Source organism: Melanotaenia boesemani, chromosome 12, assembly GCF_017639745.1.
Source record: "Melanotaenia boesemani isolate fMelBoe1 chromosome 12, fMelBoe1.pri, whole genome shotgun sequence".
In the NCBI taxonomy this organism is placed as follows: domain Eukaryota; kingdom Metazoa; phylum Chordata; class Actinopteri; order Atheriniformes; family Melanotaeniidae; genus Melanotaenia; species Melanotaenia boesemani.
The window spans coordinates 13,803,310-13,823,698 of NC_055693.1; the positions used below are offsets into that span (position 1 = coordinate 13,803,310).

The 20,389-nt window shown below is 38.7% G+C and overlaps 3 protein-coding genes across 4 annotated transcripts; 1 reads left to right on the plus strand and 2 right to left on the minus strand.

The window, feature by feature from the left end:
• Positions 1-1,084: 1,084 nt before the first annotated feature.
• Positions 1,085-3,619, plus strand: mettl21cb (methyltransferase 21C, AARS1 lysine b). The gene is made up of 4 exons (XM_042000800.1): positions 1,085-1,205; positions 1,328-1,491; positions 1,565-1,682; positions 2,962-3,619. The coding sequence occupies exons 1-4, from the start codon at positions 1,085-1,087 to the stop codon at positions 3,357-3,359; spliced, it is 801 nt and encodes a 266-aa protein (XP_041856734.1). The 3' UTR covers positions 3,360-3,619.
• A 38-nt stretch (positions 3,620-3,657) lies between these two features.
• On the minus strand, positions 3,658-8,027 carry LOC121649754 (rhodopsin kinase GRK1-like). Its single transcript, XM_042000799.1, has 7 exons — positions 7,174-8,027; positions 6,172-6,299; positions 5,505-5,662; positions 5,337-5,420; positions 5,120-5,244; positions 4,835-5,036; positions 3,658-4,732 (listed from the first exon to the last, which is right to left on the minus strand). Exons 1-7 carry the CDS (start codon positions 7,870-7,872, stop codon positions 4,443-4,445), a joined length of 1,686 nt encoding a protein of 561 aa, XP_041856733.1. The 5' UTR covers positions 7,873-8,027; the 3' UTR covers positions 3,658-4,442.
• A 1,898-nt stretch (positions 8,028-9,925) lies between these two features.
• On the minus strand, positions 9,926-20,302 carry tfdp1a (transcription factor Dp-1, a). Of its 2 annotated transcripts, none has more exons than XM_042001746.1 (12): positions 20,177-20,302; positions 17,923-18,005; positions 16,585-16,651; positions 16,255-16,376; positions 14,703-14,824; positions 14,396-14,561; positions 14,108-14,254; positions 13,961-14,029; positions 13,505-13,656; positions 12,170-12,336; positions 11,190-11,268; positions 9,926-11,080 (listed from the first exon to the last, which is right to left on the minus strand). In XM_042001746.1, exons 2-12 carry the CDS (start codon positions 17,932-17,934, stop codon positions 10,942-10,944), a joined length of 1,242 nt encoding a protein of 413 aa, XP_041857680.1. In that variant the 5' UTR covers positions 17,935-18,005; positions 20,177-20,302; the 3' UTR covers positions 9,926-10,941. The 2 variants fall into 2 exon arrangements, with proteins under 2 accessions (XP_041857680.1, XP_041857681.1); XM_042001747.1 differs by lacking the exon at positions 20,177-20,302 and adding an exon at positions 18,804-18,883.
• Positions 20,303-20,389: the final 87 nt, after the last annotated feature.

A 20,389-nucleotide genomic window follows, 5' to 3' on the forward strand; every position in this document is an offset into this window, starting at 1 on the left:
TTAAATTAAACAGAAGGAAGAAAGGACACAGTATAAGACAGGGCATATCTAAAGTTGATTTAAAAATATGAAATATAACAGTTTAATGAGGATATTAAAGATGGAAGAGTATTTCCAAGTCAAGCCTAGCATCTCCTGCTAAATGGATCTATTCCTCAGCTGCATGCTCTTGTGGCTCTACCTGAATCCTAACTTAAACCTGCATATCTGGACCCTGAAGGAGGAAAGGAATGGAAAAAAATAATAATGAGAACCGAAAAAATGCTGAATTGAGTTGCTACAGTTGGGATTGCATCATGCAGACGAGTGCAGGAGTTGATGTTAAAGTGCTGGAAAGAGTCAGGATTGTATCTCTTGTCTGCCAGAGACTTTAAATCTCTGGCTCTGTTGACCCCTGCTCCTCTTTGGGGTGTGTCACCAACGATGCTGCCTCTATAAACACAGGAGCCCAGCAGACAACAGAGCAGATGCAACAGGAAAAAGCAGGAGGTTACAGCTTCCTACAGGTATGCTTCATAGTTTTGAAAATTTGTATTTAAAACTGCTTTACTTTAAATGAATAAGAAAAATTAAGAAAATATATACTTTTTTCACTTTCTTGTAAAAAAATGTCAAGGTATATAACCTGTATTCTTTATACTTAGACTGAGGTCCAACTGAATTTGATTTCCATTTCAGGTAAAGAGTAAACTGGCTTGTCCTTTGTGTTGCTTACTTAAACTCAAGGTTTAGCCAGCTGTGTCTCTGAGCTCCAGGACAGAATCAAGTGGCAGACTGGTTGACTAAATCTAGTGCTTCCTGAATCCCTTCCAACTTTAACTGAGCTACAAATATGCTAAAAATAAATCAGAAATTGCTTGCCAGAGCATCTGCAACAGTCAAAATGTTTGTTAAATGCAATTTATGTGTTCCTGATCAGGGTGTGTAAACTGGAGTTCAGGATGTTGAGTAAAGTGGGATTTTTTTTCAACACCAGTAGAGTTTTGTTCAAAGATTCACTATTATAAACTCTACTGGTACCAGCATACTTCAGCATCTGCTGCCACATGTTTGTGACATGTAAAGTTCTCATGTCTCAGAGTTCATGGAGCAATCGTCTTCAGCTAGCCAGTCCGTTCAACAGGAGAATCCTGGAAGGAGAAGAAAGGAGGATGCCATGAAGCATGATGGGAATCTACAGCTGTTGGTGGGAAACACAGATGATGGTAAACTTTAATTCATCCTGCAAGGGTGTGTTCAAGCTGCACATTCTGTGTCAACTTTCTTTTCTTTGAGTTATGCAACTCTGATCAGTAGTGCTCCACAACTGTGCTTCACATGTGTGCAGCTTTAAAAAACCAACAAGTGATGGCGGTAGAGGCTCTGGACAGGAGGAACATCTGGGAGCCGAGTGTTTACTATGCACTGGGAAAAGAGTCTTTTTATTTTGCTGGTCATGACATCAGCATCCGCGAGTCTATGGATACGTACGGTGCTCTGATCTGGCCTGGGGTAAGTCCCACCATGTTACCAGGTACACCAGGTTAGTGTAAATGTGATACTGAGAATTTCCATTTTTATAAAGGCGATAGCTTTGTGCCAGTTCTTGGAGAACAACCAGCAACAAAACAATCTGATGGACAAAGCAGTGCTGGAGATTGGAGCTGGGACTGGACTTCTCTCTATAGTGGCCAGTCTACTCGGTATGTGCTTTCATCATGAAGTCTCCTTGTTTTTACACTGTGTGAAACTTCATAAAACTTCAACGCCATTACATTTAGATGCTGTAATAATGCATTTTTGATCAAGAACATGATGCCAATGATGTGTATTTTTTCTAAATTTACATTTGAGCTTGGTGATAGAATCCAAGGAAAAAAATCATGATGTAACTAAAAACACTGAGATTCATTGTTAGATGACCATGACTACCCACCCACGTCCAAATTTTTCACATTGCCAACAGGCCAGTGTAAAGATAAAGAGGTCATGAGATGGATGTTGTCACCCTGTATCCCCTCCATTAAATGTGGAAGAAAGCTGTTGATTTATTACATTAAATGTTTATCTCATAAAGTCGTGCAGCTCAAGGGAATTCCCACCTTTTTTGTTTCTCTCTTCATCCTTCTATTTTCTCCACAGACCCCTAAAAGAATCCATGAGAGTCATTCACTGAAGAACTTTTATGTAATTAATGACCAGATTTAAATGCATAGCTGAAAATTTCCTTTTTTCCACGAATGCTTTGTGCGTCTCACCCTGCATGTATTACAATGTGGGGAATGAAGGTTCTCATATATTATTGTCATTTACATTTTCTGACAGCAAAAAGTGCATAAAACTCACATGAAGTGAGCTCCAGGGCACAGATTAGACATCAAATATATCTCTCCTACCCTGTCTTTAGCACTCATGTTCATCATTTTTTTCTGGCAGGACTAACATTGCGTTTCATCATTTCTACTAATCACCAAATGGCTGAATTAAAGATGGTTCCCCTCCTGTTTGGAAACACATGATTCTTTTGCTCCTACTCTAAAATAGGAGCTAAAATAAATCCATCTATTAACGGCAATCAGCTGTAGTTCTTGCAATACAGATATAAAATGAAAGGAAACTTCGTCCAGTTATAAAAACTATGGAAAAGGTTCTTAACACATATGTAACTTTGCACAAAAAGCCAGAGGCCAGTATTTGAAACTCACTAAATTCTCCTATAGCGTTGTCTCTGGGAATGTAAGATGACAAATACTGGAGCTTTGCTGAAATGTAATTATTTGAAAATTACTCATAAAAATGGATGCTGATTCACAACAAATAATAAAAAGGTACTTTCTATTTATTGAACTTTTTTCAAAATAGCAGCATCAAACCTGGTGATAGCTAAAGCTTAAAGTAGGGTCTGTCTAAGATTCACATCACAAAGCATCAACTAAGAGCAAAAACTTCAGTTTTTACCTCTTCTATCCACTTCTTAACCAGGTGCATGGGTGACAGCTACTGACCTGCCTGAAATATTGTCCAATCTGACCTTCAACCTTCGGCGGAATACCAAAGGCCGATCCCGTTACACCCCACAGGTGGCTGCCCTCTCCTGGGGTCAGAACCTGGAAAGAGACTTCCCCTACCCATCTTACCGCTACGACTACGTGCTTGCAGCTGATGTAGTCTATCACCACGACTTCCTCGAGGACCTGCTGAAAACCATGCATCACTTTTGCCGTTTGGGAAGCAGAACGACATTACTGTGGGCCAACAAGATCCGGTTCCAGTCAGACCTGCAGTTCACAGAGTGCTTCAAGAGCAGTTTTAACACCACACTGCTCACTGAGCTGCCGCAGCAGGAGGTGAGGATATACAAGGCTACAGCAAAGGAATGACAAAGATTAAAGGGAGTGTATTCTAACTTGGTAAATGTTTGGATTAACATTTCAAGGGAAACAGGAACTTTCTTATCCCAACAAGTTCGGGAAATTAATGCTGTTATGACTGCTTGTTTGGTTTGTTTGTCAGAAACAATGGTGGATAGGTGGATTACCCTATAGCCAAAGTAAGGAGAAATTAGGGGATCCAGGTTATTTTAAGGGGAGTTGGCAGGACTAATAAACTCTTTAAGGGCCTCTATTTCTAGTTCAGATCTGTGCTGATAGGACATTCCTGGACAGTACTATAAGCAGAAATTAAGCTTCTGACACAAGTTTCCATATGATTAAGCTGTTTTATTTGCCAGTGCCTTTTTGAAACATTCATTTCCGAATTTATCCAACTTGTGTTCAACCAAGTTTTTATTTTTTTCCCCCCTTTTTTGGAAATAAACCAATTTGCTATAAACATGTCTTCTATATTATTTACCTCAGAACATCTAAACTGCACATACATTTACCAAAGGTGCTGTTGGTTGTTCATAAAAAGAGTCACATGTCAAATGAACCATTGAGAAATATTCTCCACAAACTCAAAATCTATAAAAAAAAATGTGTTTTTTTTTTTCTTTCCATTAAATGACATTCTATAGCAGCATACATGCAGTATAGGCAAATAATATATTACATAGTTAACATGCCACTGTCAACACCAGATGCCAGGTCACTAAACCCCTGATCCAAAATGGGATTTAAAAAAAATTTTAAACCTATAAAAGCATTGCAGTAACTTAGCAGATGCACACAAAATAAATGGGTGAGACAGCAGAGTGACAGTGAAGATGAGGAGAAAAGACCAAAGACAAATTAGATTCTTTTTTTTCTTTTTTTACACCTAAATCTATGCATGAGTCCAAGTTGAAAAGCCACCTCCACTCTGTTCTTGTTGTTTCCTGTGTTTAAGTCTCAAAATGTCTTAACATGTGGTCAGAAAGTTCAGACTGTCTGTCCTGAAGTTTAGAGTCTTCATACAGCATGCTCTAAAGAAATCCAAGTCTGTACACTGTACGCTTTGCGTATTCTCTGCGTGCTTCAGTGTTTTTACGATACGCAGCATGTTGAAGACTTTGGTTGCTCTAGGATGGACTCCCTGCGGAGATCATTCGGGATGGTGCCATCAGGGCCCCAAACATTGAGCTCTCCGTAAATGCCCATATCGATCATCTCCTCTTGCCATGGGATGGAGATGTTCCCCGAGGCAAACTCATCAAAAAAGGACTTGTCTGGATCCTCCAAGTTTACCCCCCTTACCGAGGAGAAAGCCCCAACATCATCCAGACTTTTAGCATACACCACTTTAGGGTCAGGGACAAAAGGAGGAGGTAGAATACCTGAGATGGGGAGAAAAGCAAGATAAAAAAAAGTTTCACTAAAACAGAACAAGTATTTTTCTAGCGTTTGAACGATCAAAGTGAGAGAAAAACCAGTGGTACCTGCGTTCAGTTTCCTCCAGTTAATGTCTTTAAAAAATGGGTGTGCTCTGATTTCATCACAGCATTCATTCTTGAATCCCATCCTCTTCTCGACATCTTTGGCTAGCAGCCCATCACACAGCGACTTTGCATGCTCGCTGAAATTGTCTGGATAGGTCACCTCACGAGTCAGCATGCGCTCCTTCAGCTCCTCACGTTCAACCTAAACAGAAGACAAACAACCTCTGATCCTCCTATTTATTTGGTAAAAGCCTTTCTGTTGCAACATGCAACTCAGATACTAACCTTCTCCCCTCTGTTTCTAAATGGATTCTTAGCCGACATGAACTCATACAAAGTTACTCCCAAGGTAAAGTAGTCCACCGAGGTGTCATATTTATCTCCTTTTAGCATCTCTGGTGCCATGTACCCTGCAAGAATCCCAATTAAACCAATTACCAAAAAAATCTGAGAAATCTAGACTGAAATTTCGTACCAGTGTCTCAGTAAATATGACACCCACCTGGTGTCCCAGCGTAGCCTTTGGTCCTTGTTTTGCCTTCTTTTAGCTCCACAGCGAGACCCAAGTCAGATATACGCACATTACCTATTTTGAAGAACAAGAATCAGCCAATTAATTCTACACGTGCAATGGCCGGATCACTTGGATTCAGCTAAAATAAATTATTACCGTCATTATCAAGCAGAACATTTTCTGGTTTGAGATCACGGTAGATGATTCTTTTCTGGTGGAGATGCTCCAAACCCTGAATGATCTGCGCGATGTAAAAACAGGCTCTGGGTTCATCAAAGCCAGGGTTGTTCTCATCCACCAGGTAGATGTGGTACCTTTGAGGAACAGAGAACAGATGAGCTTTGGCTCCATCATATGGAGATGTATAAATCTGCAGACATTTATCATACACAAGTCAATATTTTACATGAATTATGGAAACGTAATCTTGTCAAATTCTTCCTTCTTTAAATTCTTAACTAGTTGGTATATTTACACTCATTTCTGAATATTCTTGCCCCAAAATTGATGCCTAGTGTGTTTCTGGAGGGTAGCCCCATTTGCATAAACTGATTCTTGTCCAGTTCAGCTGCTTTAAATAGGCAAACATGCAAAGTATTATAAATAACACACACTGGTAAAGATTAATATTGACACTATGGGGTAACTGTTGAATTCTCTCTCAGATATTTTTAGTCTACAGACTTAATGTACACTTTGTTTTCATTAGAGACACTCTGCTTTCTAAAATTGCAGGGATTATAACTTAAGCTACAATAACTAAAAGGAAGAATGGGATCAGAGGTGTGTGGTCCTGCATGGGTTTTTAAGGATGGGAATTTACTTGAGGTCTCCTCCATTCATGATGGTCATGACCAGACAAAGCTCTTCCTTTGTCTGGAAGGCGTACCCCAACGACACAATGAAGCGACTGTGGACCTTTTCGAGAATACGCTTCTCCACCATCGCCCCCTGCAGGAGGAGATCGGGACAGACAGATTTGAAGATTGACATTTGAAGTGACATTGTAAGAGGGAAACTATAAGGGAGTCTCTGCCATGTGGAGGGCAAAGGTCATGTACATGCCATTTGGAAAATGGTTGAACGTACATTTTTGAGAATGACCCCAGACAAGTCAAGGGCAAGATATAACTGTGCCAAGGAGTTCCTTTCAGAAGAGCTTTTCAGTAAAGCTCACAGTAATCACTCTATCCTGTCTCAGTGTTTAATTCTGCAGGCTAAAGCTAAATGAGACAGAGGCAGGGACAAAGATGATTAGCACCACTGCAGCCTGCTCAGCGTGCAACACTTTCTCTAATGCATAAAGCTAATAAAATTACTTTGTTACACCAATCACGATGTATTGAAAAGTCTTTAAAAAAGGAGCCATGTAATTGCCTGAAATCTCATGCAAAGAAAGAAAATCACTGATTGCTTCATGTTGTGGTACATTGCATGCATTGAAGTTATCTTAAGCAGGGCAATCTACTTAAGACGGCTTCCAATTTTCCAAGTCCAATTTCATAATGAGTAATCTATTTCTTGTGTACATTTATTACTGTCTAGCCATAACAGCAACAACACAAACTATACCAGAAAGCAAGAGCCCTATTTTGCCAATTACTGACAATGATTTCTGGTCACTTTCATTTTGCAGACTGAAAAAATTTAAAAGTTGTACAAATTAGTCTGAACCAGGTGAAATCATAAAGTGATAGTTTAAGCACAGTTTCAAAGGCATTAAATGAAAAGTATTTCCAACTTGTGGCATTGCCACCTCACTAAAGGTGCACTTCTGCAGTTGTAATGATGGTGACTAAAGAAGTATCTTAATAGAGCCAATCACCTCATAGCCTTTCCTCTTCTTCAGCCTCTTCTTGTTGAGTTTCTTACAGGCATACAGTTTTCCAGTGGCTCTCATCTGACAGGCAGACACCTCCCCAAATCCACCTTTCCCCAACACACGGAAGTCCAGGAACCAGTCTGCATCCATGGGCTGCATTTCAAGCCATTTCCACTGCAGGAACCTCTTCAGGTACATGCTCTCTAGGAAGAAAGTGTAGGGGGCCTCGCGCAGAAATTCCAGTGTTTTGGCTAATGCATCAGCAAACAGTTCATCCCCAGCAGCCTCCATGTTTTCTTTCACCTTTGCTATGACATCCTCAGGCAGGTATGGGCAGTAGTATTTGGCAGATGAATCCATGTACCGTTGAAAAATCTTTGAAGCTTTCTTTGCCCTATCAGAGTCCTCTGCCAAGTCATATTCCTCGATGTCTTTCCACAAACGACAGGCCCCATGATACTCGTTATTTGCATTCAAAAATTCCCTAAAGAGGCGTTTGCCAATTGGCTGCTCTACACAGACTGAGTCAAAAGCCAAATCTAGGGTTTCCCTCAAGCCCTCACACACAGTGATGTGGGGCAGTTTGAGGCGAGAGTGATACTTCTTATCCCGAGCTGCTGTTGGGTTAGAGCCATCGATGCTTCCACGGGCATTGATGTACGCAGAATTTGCTACCACAGTGGTCAGTCCTCCAATATCCATGTTGAAGGTAGGTAACTGTTAGGCAATGCAAAGAGGAGACATTGCAAAGACAGAGTTTGCAGGGCAGAGGAAGAAAAATGAGAAAGCAGGAGATAGATCGCAGAAGTGTGGCAGAGGAAGAATGAAGAAGAAATGGCAGCTCAAGACTGGTGTCTGAACTAGATTGCAAGCACACTTTGAGGACTGTTCCACCCCCATTCACACACACAAACACGCATGAACACACACACACCCCTGAGTCAACACCTTTCGGTAATCCATTAACACCCCAATGCCCCAGACACAGTGTGTAAGCACATGTTGGAATAGAACAACTCAACTAGCATATGCAAGAGTGTCAATATTCATTCAGCTGGGAATTTTCAGATAAACGATGTCGTTTGAATAAACAAAAATGTGAGATTATCTGAGAGGTCGCCATATAAACGCAATACATGGGAACATTTTTCAATTAGGATACTCGAAATAGTTCTGTAAACTATAATCAAGTGATAAACTGCTAATTAAATATGCATTGTTAAATGTATCAAACCCTACATTTGAGTATGATGCCAGCAACATATTTAAAAAAAAAGATGTGACCAGGTTTCTTTTACTGTTGCATAACTTGTTCGGCAACTAAGCAAACCAACTCCTGCATTTTCAAAAGTAAAATACATTTAGATTCTTAACTGAGATTACATTTCAGTTGTTTTATCTTTTTTTTTTTTTTCATGACTTACCAAAATGGTGACAGGTCTGGACAGCACGAAATCCAGCTCAGCACCTGGACTTTCTAATCTAATTCATACTAAACGTTGTTCAGCCTCGTCTTGCTGAGGCCTTTAATGAAAATGGAAATGGTGGGAAAATGGGGTTTTAAAGTCTATATAGACCATATCATTTAGCATTAGTGGTGGTTTCATTGCACGCTACCATGCCATGTACACTTGTAGTAGTGAACACTATCAACAAGCTGAATGACCCCCCTCCTCTTTTGCCTTGTGGTAAAAGTGCCATTCAACATTGCTTTCAGCCTCAACCCTTGTAGAGTTCTTTATACATTTATTTTACTCTTAATTTATTGAACTATTGCATTGCTCACTTAGACTTTAACGATGTGCAAACTTCTCCTTTTCTCTTAAAAGTACCCTCCCTTCTTCAGAACGATCTTTTATCGTGTAACCGACCTGTCTATTCCTCTAATGAAGATCAATCAACTGAAACCTTGTTGGGGATTTTGATGGTAAAGGGACTGGTCCTATAAGTAACACATCTAATACCAAATACCTGCTCTGCTTGCAAATCAGCAAAGAAACATGGCTTGGAATTTGCTCCTAGAAAGACTTCCTAGAAAGGATACCAATTCATTGGTATCTTATCCTGGTGAAGCAACTTTAACTCAAGCCTGTATTTTTTTAAACAAAGAATATGTTTGGACACAATTAAAGGGTTCTCTGTGGGCACTATGGACAAAAAATAAAAACTAAAGCAACCAGTAACACCCAGTCTATTGCGCACAGAGACTTTAGGATCACCAGATTATGAAAATTCCATACTGATGCAGCAGAACCAAAGGTGATGTCTTCCAATCTAATCCCCTTGTTAGAAAATTAAAAATGCACTACATTACCCATATATGCAGATTATTTTATCAAATTAAACATTATGGCACCATATTGGCGCCTTCAAGCCAATCTGGCCTGAAGGAGAGATGGACCTATCCCTTTCTTTGTACCAAAATCTGCAGAGAAACTGATATGACTTGATTCTCTTTTATCTAAAATGTAGATTTCACAAGGAGCTGCAACACGCAGTAACCTGCACTGCAGCCATGTGATAAAATTTAAACACCAAAAACAAAAAATATATTTAAGGTGCTTGCAGCATGTGCTTCATACACTTTTACATAAAACACAATGGAAGTTTTTATCAATATCAAAGTCTTTCCATGTAAAAACTGTATTTAAGTATTAAGATTACTTTTTTTTAACACTTTGAATAAGCCTTTTTTAAACCGTAAACTCCTCCACCAGCACTTTTCATTAAATTAAGATGAACTGTAAAAACAAACTTATTAAAACAATCTATATTTTAATTTGCAAACTTATATTAGATTACAGAAAAGGTATTTGGAAGAGTCAGTACATGTGTTGCTCAGTTTTAAAAGGGAGATCTTTGAAGAGAGTACACAAAGACCTATACAACCACACATTGTGTTACATCAATAATTTTTGAATGTCTATCTTTACCACTGGCCTCTAAAAGGATACTATAAGCTACAATCGTCATAGGATTTATATACGTAATTAACAAAGCTTATTTACCTATCAGGCGCCTGGGTTATGAAAATCTTTACCTTGCTGTTGCCATTATTTGTAAACACTACCAAGGCATTAACAGGGCGGTGATGACGGAGAATTCCTCAACTCCAGAATACAAAAAACAAAACTAGCAAAAAAAGAAAGCAGCTGCCTACAGAAGGAAGCCAACCCAAAACAATGGGGGTACAAAACTAAATCAAATCATTGCCCAGAACACAAAACAAAAAAGTATCAACACATCTGATGGAACTCCATCCTGGGATGCCATGGAAACTGTATCCGTCCATCCAGAAATCATGGGGATAGGCTAACACAGCAGGTGAAAGCAGACACATTTGGAACATTGATCATGTCTGTCTGCCAAAGGTATGAATGACTATTCAAACAGGTACATTTTACATTCTCCAACAGCAGTATGGTTCACAGAGTTTTCATAGTGGGATGGCTTTTTAAAAAGTGGATTCAACATACAAAGACTTCAGGTGCCAGGGTCACAGTTCCCATGGATGACACCTCCCCCCAGAGCGGTGGTGCAGGTGCATGTGATTCAGAAACAGAACAAAAGGGGTGTTTGTTCAGAAAAAAGACAAAAAAAAGACACCTCCGCTCTTTTAATATTCATCTACACCCCTGAGAGAGCCAGACAGAGATACAGGCAGGAAACTGGGGAAAAGGTTAAAGACGCACACAGGAACAGGGACCAAATTCCCACTGTGACCGTGGTTTGAAGGACTGTGCTTGTTGGAGTGGTGAGGTGTAGGTAAGGTTAGTCTTCATCTTCATTCTCATCATACTCATCCTCATCATCATCATCCCCCATGTAAGACACTGGAGTCTCCACGCGAGACCCGCTGTAGTGAGAGTCATTTGAGCTGGATGCCATGGTGCCATCAGTGCAACCATCACTGCAAAGCAGGAAGGGTGGAACAAAATAAATGAGGTTAAAGGAGGATAACAGCCAAATAGTGTCTTTCTGTCACATTCATGAAATTTATTACTGTAAAGACCTCTAACCTGCTGGCAGGGTAGCGGGCACCATTGGCAGAAGATCCTCCAGTGATGTACACATTACTGATGGGACCTTTTGCCATCTCTAAAAGCAAAAAAAAATGTTAGCAAAAAAAAAACAAAAAAAAATGAGTTCATCACTCCACTCAGTAGTCACACCATCAATTCATTGAAAGCAACATTTACACCAGATATTCTCTGTACTCTGACTCTGTTTTTTAGCCCATTAGAGCTTTCAAATAATCAAAATGTGTTTTTCTTCTTCACAACCTTGTAGTTTATACGACCATCACAGCTCATGCTGTAATCTCTAAGCTCAACTAGTTGAAAGCATGAAAAAAAAAAAAAAAAAAAGAGGCTGCAGTGACATCATCAGGTTATAATAAAAGCTGCACTGTGAATGATTTAACTAACATTGTGGTCCTTTTAAGCTGGGTGCATTGTGGGTATTGTCCCATGCTATTGAGATTTGGTCAGGTTTGTCATATCATATAGCTACTTTACTGATTTAACTTGAAACTTTTCCCCCTACTTCCCAAGATAGACTAGGACCCCCCCCCAATGCTTCCTGATCCCTAGACGTCTTGATTCACCCACGACAGCATCACTTGTTATAACATCACTGCTGATAGATTTTACCCTATATTTTAACAGCTGGTACAATTTTTTAAACCTCAAGTGATGAGCCAGGTCTTAACTTCCAATCAATCACCAGTCAAAGAGTTTCAGGATTTGATTTTGAGCTTTTAACCAACCAAACAAGCTGCAGATTTCAATTATTGACCTTTGACCATATTTTTAATTTTATTCATTTGAATATTTGTGTGGAGTTTTAGTCACAACTGTCCTCTTGGATAAAGGGAAGGTTTGTGAGGTTGCTGTGATGTTCCACCTCTTAACTTAAGACATGTTCATCCTTGACACTCCTTGGACCCACAAGGTAAAAATAAGCCTCTGGCCACTTCTTGTCATAAAAACTTATTCACCTATAACGTAAGGCTCCAAAGCTTTAGGCACCAAGCTTCGTGCAACTTTCAGATCCTCTGGGGAGCACTTTCCCACCTCCAAACCACAGGCCATGCCCATACGTTTAAGCACCTCGATGTCATCGTGGATCTCAAACATGCTGTCGAAATTGAACAAATACTCAAACCTGCAGAAAGTGAGAAGAAAAACAGGGAACAAGGCAAAGGGTGAAATAACCAGACAAAAGTGTGTCAGTTCTCTTAGGTGGTTCTAACTTGAGGACAGTGTAAAGTAGAAATGAAAAGAAAAACCAAAAACAGTATTTACCATAACAATATCTGAAATAAAAAAATTTTATCACTGTTTAGATACACATTCTAATTCTACAGTTTCCATCCATTTTGTTCTGAGACCCAAAGAGCAACCTAACTGAGCTATGAACCCGTCTACATGTGTTTAAGTACACCGACATGACTACTCTGTTCACCACTTGTTTCTTTCCTATTTCTAGAAGACAGAACAAAATCCAATGAAAACGTAGAATGAATCTTTAGGAAGGACATGATTAAATTTCAGACTCCAGAGGTCACAAATTGATTAGAAATAAATTCAGATAAAAAAATAATCATTTCACTCTATTTTGAGGTCAATTAAAGAAAAATAAGCACATTTTAGTGTAGAAACCAGGTTGGACTTCAGCTGATTACAATAGGAATACCGCACAAAAAAACAAAATTTGTAGGTTTACATTTTTAAGCTAAGGGACTGAAATTAAGGTTTGCATATGTGAGAAATAAATAAAAAGACCAGATGAATATATGTCTTGCTGTTTTGTTTGTTTTCCCTTTCTTTTGCCTGTTGCTGTTGAGGATTTGCTGGGAATTTGGTCAACATGTTGCAACACTAGACAGCAGCTGGATAATGGACTTCTTTCACCCCGGGTTGACAGGATATGATGTGAAAGTATTTTGATGTGTCCAACATATAGTTGACTTCCATTTTGCAAATCTTGGCTATTAACTAAGACATAAAGATTTTTCTCCTCTGGAACATCGTAGAACCCAAAGTACACCCAAACACTCATTAATTCAACCACAAACTGACAATTCACAGCGTTAAATTACTTGTATGCTGCTGCCTCAATATGTAATTTAGCAGAGAAACATGAAGTTAACTTGTTTTGTCTCTAAGGTTAACAGATATTCAGAAAATAAGATTTGTGAGTCTTATCTGGACCCATAATGTCCCCATACCTCTACTGTCAAAGCTTTCATGAAGTAACATCCAATTTAATGCATCACCCTTTATTCTAATGAAGACTAACAATTTTTCACAGAGAGCTGACGATTGCATACTTGTCATTGGAGATGCTGCAGTCGATGACAGTCTTCTTGCTGGTGTTGACGATAATGAAAGGAAGGTGGATGATGGAGTTGGGAGGTGGAGATCTGTTTGCCTGCTGCTCTGTCTGTCTGTTTCTCTGGACAAGGTTTTTAAAAGCTATTTGCTGTAAGCAAAGATCAAAGATTAAAATTAAAGCAGCCGTGCAGACAATATATTGTTCAGGCTTGGTCAGGGTGTGACCAGAAATTAATCTATTTCTAACCACTGAAGCACAAAAAGTGATAGAGAAGATGAACTGTGACAGCTTTGATTAAGTCATCAAATATATTGTTCCAAAAATCAGGACTGTTCATCAGGTCATTTAATTTTATCAGTAGCTTATCTAGTCTTTACATATACTGACATTTAAGACAATAGCTACAAATACTATGTTCACACACATGTGCTAGCACTGTGTTTATTCCCACCTGCAGTATGAGTTCCTGAAGCTGTGATTGTTTCTGCTTAATCCTCTCCAGTCGCCTTTGTCTCTCCACCTGAACATAAAAGAAAAATACAATAAATATGTCCATGACAAACTAAATGTGACACTGGTCATCACTGTGTGTGTCTACCTCCAAATTTTGGCACTCCTGCGCAGAGTTGGTGGGCAAACCAATCCACTTGATTTCTTTTTTTTCTTTTGAGATAATGTTCATGGCCATGAGCACGTTAAGGGCATCATAAACGCGCCGCCGGATGTTTTTCTGGTCATACACGTGCTGCAATGGGAAAACGAGACAATATTAACAGAACTTGTTAACTGGATAAATAAATGGAAAACGTCAGTAGCACATTTGGTCAAATGTTAAGACATTTTTGTCTAGAGTTGTTTAGTAAAGTTTCATAGCTACAGCACTCACTGCATCATTAGGTGACATGTGGTTGTCTGAAGAGCTGAATTCTGCAACCAGTTCATCTGCCACTTCATTGTAGGTAGTTATTCCTTTCTTCTGCACCTTCTCACACACTTTCATGGAGAAATGCCTCAAACCTTTCCCATTCTTTTCCCCTTTCTTACCACGTTTTCTGTGGACAGAACAAAATAATTATAATAGAACCGACATACTTGTCAAATCTAATAATGGGTCTTTGTTTAATGAACACATATTTGTTTCTTCAAATAATCTCCACAGAGTTTATGAACTTAAGGACCTTCAAAGGACATACCCTGACGACCAAGGGGAGGCATCGGCTGGTTGACTCTGAGTGAGGAATTGGGAACTGGGTGTGTGTGGGCTGTTTACCAAAATAGTATTTGAAACGGTCGGCCTCTGAGGTGTTCCAATCACCTATGAAGGGGAGGGTTGAGGAAGTAAATGTTAATGTAGAAAATATACAGTCTTATTAGACAACATATTAAGCGTTCCACTATAAATTGTTGTAAAGTAAAATCTTAATATATGCAATGAGTTTATTTCTTCATCAAGCGAAATACTGAAAATGCATGACGTTTCTACTGCAAGGATACCTTAAGAACTAAAGCTAGAACTAAAGCTAGAAGTGCATTTCTGAGCTGCTTTAATAAGAAGACTGCTAATAGCTACATGTCAACCTCGTGGCTTTTCATCAGATCAACACAGAACCTACAAAGGTGACCTAGAACTGCGTGAGCTTTTATAACACTTCTGCATCAGATTTGCATAAGAATACAGTTAAGATTACCAAAACTTTAGTCTGCAATAAAATTTCTCACACTACTTTAATCAATTAAAACTAAACAAGTTGTTGGATGCTATTTCAGTTTGTGTCATAAAAGCCACGTTTACAAAAATTACAACACAAAAAAGAGGGCAGATGTTAAGAGGAGACCAAGTGAATGAGATTTGAACTAAAAGAGTCGATGAAGAGTCTGGCTGTGCTTTTTAAACAAGGAGAGCTGCAGCAGCATAACAGTTACTATGTCAGCATTATTCACATGTTTGATTCAGTTGCTACCTGCTCTATTTTACATTATTCCCACACCAGCGTGGTATAATTAAGTATTACAGCATGCCATGTAAGCATCATTAACAATCACAGGTGTGTGCTGCTGAAACATGTAGGTACCTTTCTCAGGTGATGCATGTCAGAGTACAGAAAAACTACAACTTTGGTTGTACTTTACGGATATAATGCTGAAGCATAGTTTCCTGAGGGTATTTTTCACTAGGTGTTTAGAATTTTTTTTTAGCCATTTGTTTATTACTGACACACAGAACCAAATTAGAATAGCTTGATTACAATAACTTCAATTAGTTTCCAATCAATCCTTTGTAAATGTGGAATACTTTAAGACATTCTTACTGGCACAAACAAATCACTAAAAGCTAAAAATAAAAGAAATTGAATAATAATAATAATAATAATAATAATAATAATAATAATAATAATAATATGAGGCATCCTGAATAGGTGATCTATTCCTTAACTAAGGTGATATGTAAGCTGATTTCCGTTGTGTATACATTGCTTGTACATAATGAGATGATGGATGTAATCCTGCTGACTGTAGAGTTGATAAGCTTAGGATCAACTGCCTCCAGCAACCCACTGCCCGGTCACCTCACAATGATAATGGAGGGGCTTACGCAACGGTAAGATGGAGCACAGAAAACTATACACAAATGCATGCAGGTCAATAATAGTTAAGAAACACTATCCTTTATTTAGAATATAAGAAACTAACGTCAAAGTAGCTGGTTAAACATGCGCATCTGATACTATAAGACCATAAACTCACCATGTGAGGCACATGTTGCATGTGTGCAGCAACATTTACATTAGACGGCCCAAGGGTTTTGGGTAGTAGCTGTTTGGCCACGGGTGCAACTGTAGGCTGGACAGTTACCAAGGACAGGACGCCTAATGAAAGATATTAGGAGATCAGTAATGAGGAGAGCTCTTGACTGGAACTCCATTGCCCCCTATCGTCTAGTTTCAATCATGCAGGCCTACTCCTGAAGAGAAGTTGCTTTTGAGGGATTAAACAAATCTAACCTGTACATGTTAGACACACAGAGTTCTTTATCTGTACATTGTCTGTTGAATAGCAACAAATTGTAAGGTATACCTTTACTAGGGCTCAGATTCTGATCGATGAAAACTTTTAGCTCTCCATTTGTTTCAATCAGACCAGCCTGTAAAGAATGAAACATAAATACACTGAGAAAAAAAATAATCAATTTAAAATGTACAAATATGATTAAGCAAATCATCAGCAAAAGACGCACAAGGCCACAAAGAGGGCTGTAAGCAGGTTGTAGGAATAATCTAAAAAAAATTAAAATGAATACCATTGTAAATGTTTGATCTTGGTTAGCATCAGCTATTAACTAGAAGTTACTGCCCAGTAAGATCTGGATAATATGGGGAGAAGCAAAAATTTTGATAATGTGACGTACAAGTGAGTATGTCTGCATGAACAGCACTAAAAATCTCATTTGACAAGATCTGGTCAACAGTAGAGATGCACCGATCTGATACTGGTATCAATACCGATATTGAAGAAATTTCTAGATCAAGTATTAGCAGCAATGGGCCCGATCCATAAACAGAGATCTGTTTCGTTAATTCTATGCTGGGCGCTTTGAGTGACATCATGTGCTAACGATGCACCACGCGGAGGCTCACTTTTGTTTTCAAAGTGGAGCGACCTCAACGGCTACGTGCAAAACCTGCACAAGTTACGAGAAGTTTAAGAAATCTGTTTGAGTAGGTCACTGACAGATGTGTTTGAAAAGGCTCGAGAAGATGGGACGGTCCGATGTTTTTTGTTTACCAAGCTAGTGAAGCTATTGTTTTATTCAGCAACTTTTGTAATTGAGGTTTACTTTCAGGGCTTAAAGTACCGTGCTGGATCTCCGACTTGCAGAGTGTTTGCACAAAGAAAGAAAGAAAAAAGGACTATTTAATAAGTTAATGTGCGCTAAATTTTACCTTTTTGACAAAAAATTAAGAGAAGCTCCTTTAAGATTTTTAAAGTTTATTTAAGACTTGTGTACTGGTGCACAGTAGTTAAATAAAAAAGTAATTCAGTTCATTTATAAGAAATTTTAAGTCAAGTCTGCACAGACTGCAAGATCTGCCTTTTCCATACAACGAAACATAATTTGTTAGGTAATTCAGCGCTGTTTATCTGTATTGGTATCGGCCGCTACTAAATCTAATAATTTGGTATTAGATGTGAAAAAAGTGGATCGGTGCATCCCTAGTCAACAGTTCTTCAAATGCTCAAATCAAACATGTGAAAGTTTGTGACTACATAAACATCACAGGGTCACCATGTTTGGCCAAAATTATTCTTAGGTCACAATCTGATGAGTAGCAGAATTTTGAGTTACATTTAAGGTAACATTTTAATGGTAACATGCTTTCCATTAATCCATTTATATCATATATTGTTACTTACATCTTTAGCCATGATCCCAAAGGACCGAAAGGAATTATTATCAGGGTAAAAAGATTTTCCTCTGTCAGCCAATAGTCAGACCCCTGCAGACAAAAAAAATAAATAAATAAAAACAATGAAATATGACTGTAAGAATCCCCCTTTCACCCCCAAAAATGATCTTTTCATAATCATACCAAGCTCAGACTTGTTTTTGAGTGAAATTTAAGACCCATATGGCCAGCTTGCTAAGAGCACACTGTAGAATGCTAACTACATCACTAACGTTAGCTCCACTTATTCTCTCACATGATTAAACTGACGAAAAATATTAACATTGAGTACAAATCTAAACTCTATTAACCCTTATGGGAAGTAAGTCTGAGTGGACCATGAACGCAGAAACCAATATTAACATATCCCTTGATGCTCACAACTTTTACAACGCTAAGCGTGCACAAGGCCTACTTCAGGTACCAAGCACGTCCGGAGGAGAGGAATCGTCCAACTTCTGCGACAGGTCATGCAAACATGCCAACTTTATAACAAGGGCGCAAAACTATTAAAGGGGCTACACTGACAGCACAGTATGGTTAGAGACAGTACGGCTGCATGCGACAGTGAAAGTATTAGCATAATTTCCTTATAGCAATTAACAATCTTTTGTTGACTGTAGCTAGCTAACTGTTACTGCTAGCAGCTAGCGTTGGATTCAGTTTGCTGGCGTTAGCTTGCTAGTTAGCTTGTGCACGTTTTCAAACGATTGACGTTAAATTTAACGATTGCTGAATCCGTGCTGCAGATCCCAGCTCCTGGTCGGGGTGATATAACTTTTTTTTACAAAAAAGGGGTGCGCATTTTGGACTATGAATGGAGTTAATATTTGGAATATGTGCACTTACGAGTGCACTCTCTTGTCCCTTCGACGGCTGTTGTTGGCATTTGAGAATGGAGGAAGAGGAGGTCTAAATCCTCACTAAACAGGAAACAAACTAATCAATGTTGAGGTACTTTTAAACTATTTTATTGATAATTTTAAGTTTGATAGTATTTTTGGCTGTGAGTATTTCACTTTATAGTTAGTTTTTCCTTAGGCTTGTTGTTTTTTAGCGCTATGTAGTACCAACAGGATTTGCCTGTTGGTAGAGTGTGGCAGCTTATGTCTGTATAAAGTCCGATTGCTTTTAACCGAAACGAATTAAGTGATAATAAATCAAGATCTAGGGTAATTATAATCACACAGTCGTATAATGTAAAACGAAAAAAAAGATGTAACCAATCTTCTTTACAACTGACCTATAATCTATGTCAATCAATAATTGATCAAAGTAGTGTATAAAAAAACTATTTTGGGTTTAAGGTAAGAATTCAGTCGTTTCAGTTTGGGCAGTGAAACTAGTTTTTATGTGGTATGGCTAGGCAAATATGTAAACAACCAAATATTAAAAGGTATACTTTATATAAACTGTAGTCATGCAGTATTTTAAATTCCCAAATGTTCCAAAATCTACCAATTACAGACATTCACTTTTTTATGGATTTAATTTAAAATTGAATGTGTTTTAATGCTTTTTAAGATCTCGGTTTCACCTCCACATTAGACAAAAACAAACACGAATAACTAATCAATAATACTGCGCTTATTGTTCCGGAGTTAAAAAAAAAAATCATTTAGTTTTCTCATAACACATTATTCCTATTAGATACTTTATATATATATAAATTAAACACTGTAAAAAAAATAGGCCATATGGTTACTATAGAAAAGGGCTAATTAATCCATATATTTCTGTGTGAAACACTTTAGACGTTTGTTTTTCAGTGCAATCCCTTCAAAAAACGTACCGCTGAATTGCACAGATGAGTGCGTCAATGTACCAAATTCGATCATATTCACAGTGGATCGTTAAACGAACTTACTGTGTGCTATAAACAAGTTAGCAACCCACTAGCCAAAACCATAACATAACATTAAAACACAAACTTCATCTGAAGACTGCTGCTTTGGTGATTAGCAACTGGTTATTGTAGCTACGAGCTAACTCCCGCATTACGGTTGAGAAACTGTGACCTCCGATGCTTTGTTAGCCTGTTGGCTAGCAGACAAGCTAACCCCCAGCTGTCATCGAGAACGCTCCCAGAATTAGCTGCAAATTTAACATGGTTAGCTCTGTTTATGCTAACAATTTGTTCTCAAAACTGGTTAAACGTTTATCTATAAGTTTTTATCTCCGGCAGCTGTGTCGCCAGCAACATATCAGTAAATGGAGCTTACCGATGCACTTCACAAGTGAACAAACTGTTCGCTAGCCTTTCTATGCACTCTCCACTAGCCTTGCTGCTGCAGCGCGTCTCACAATCTGATCTTGGCGGTGTCTCGCTTCAGCGGCGTCTGATTGGATGGCTCGAATGAGACGAAAGCAAAGCAGTAAAGTAGTTCATGCCCACAACCTGCATCTCTTGGGATTGGTGGATACCCGCGAACTTC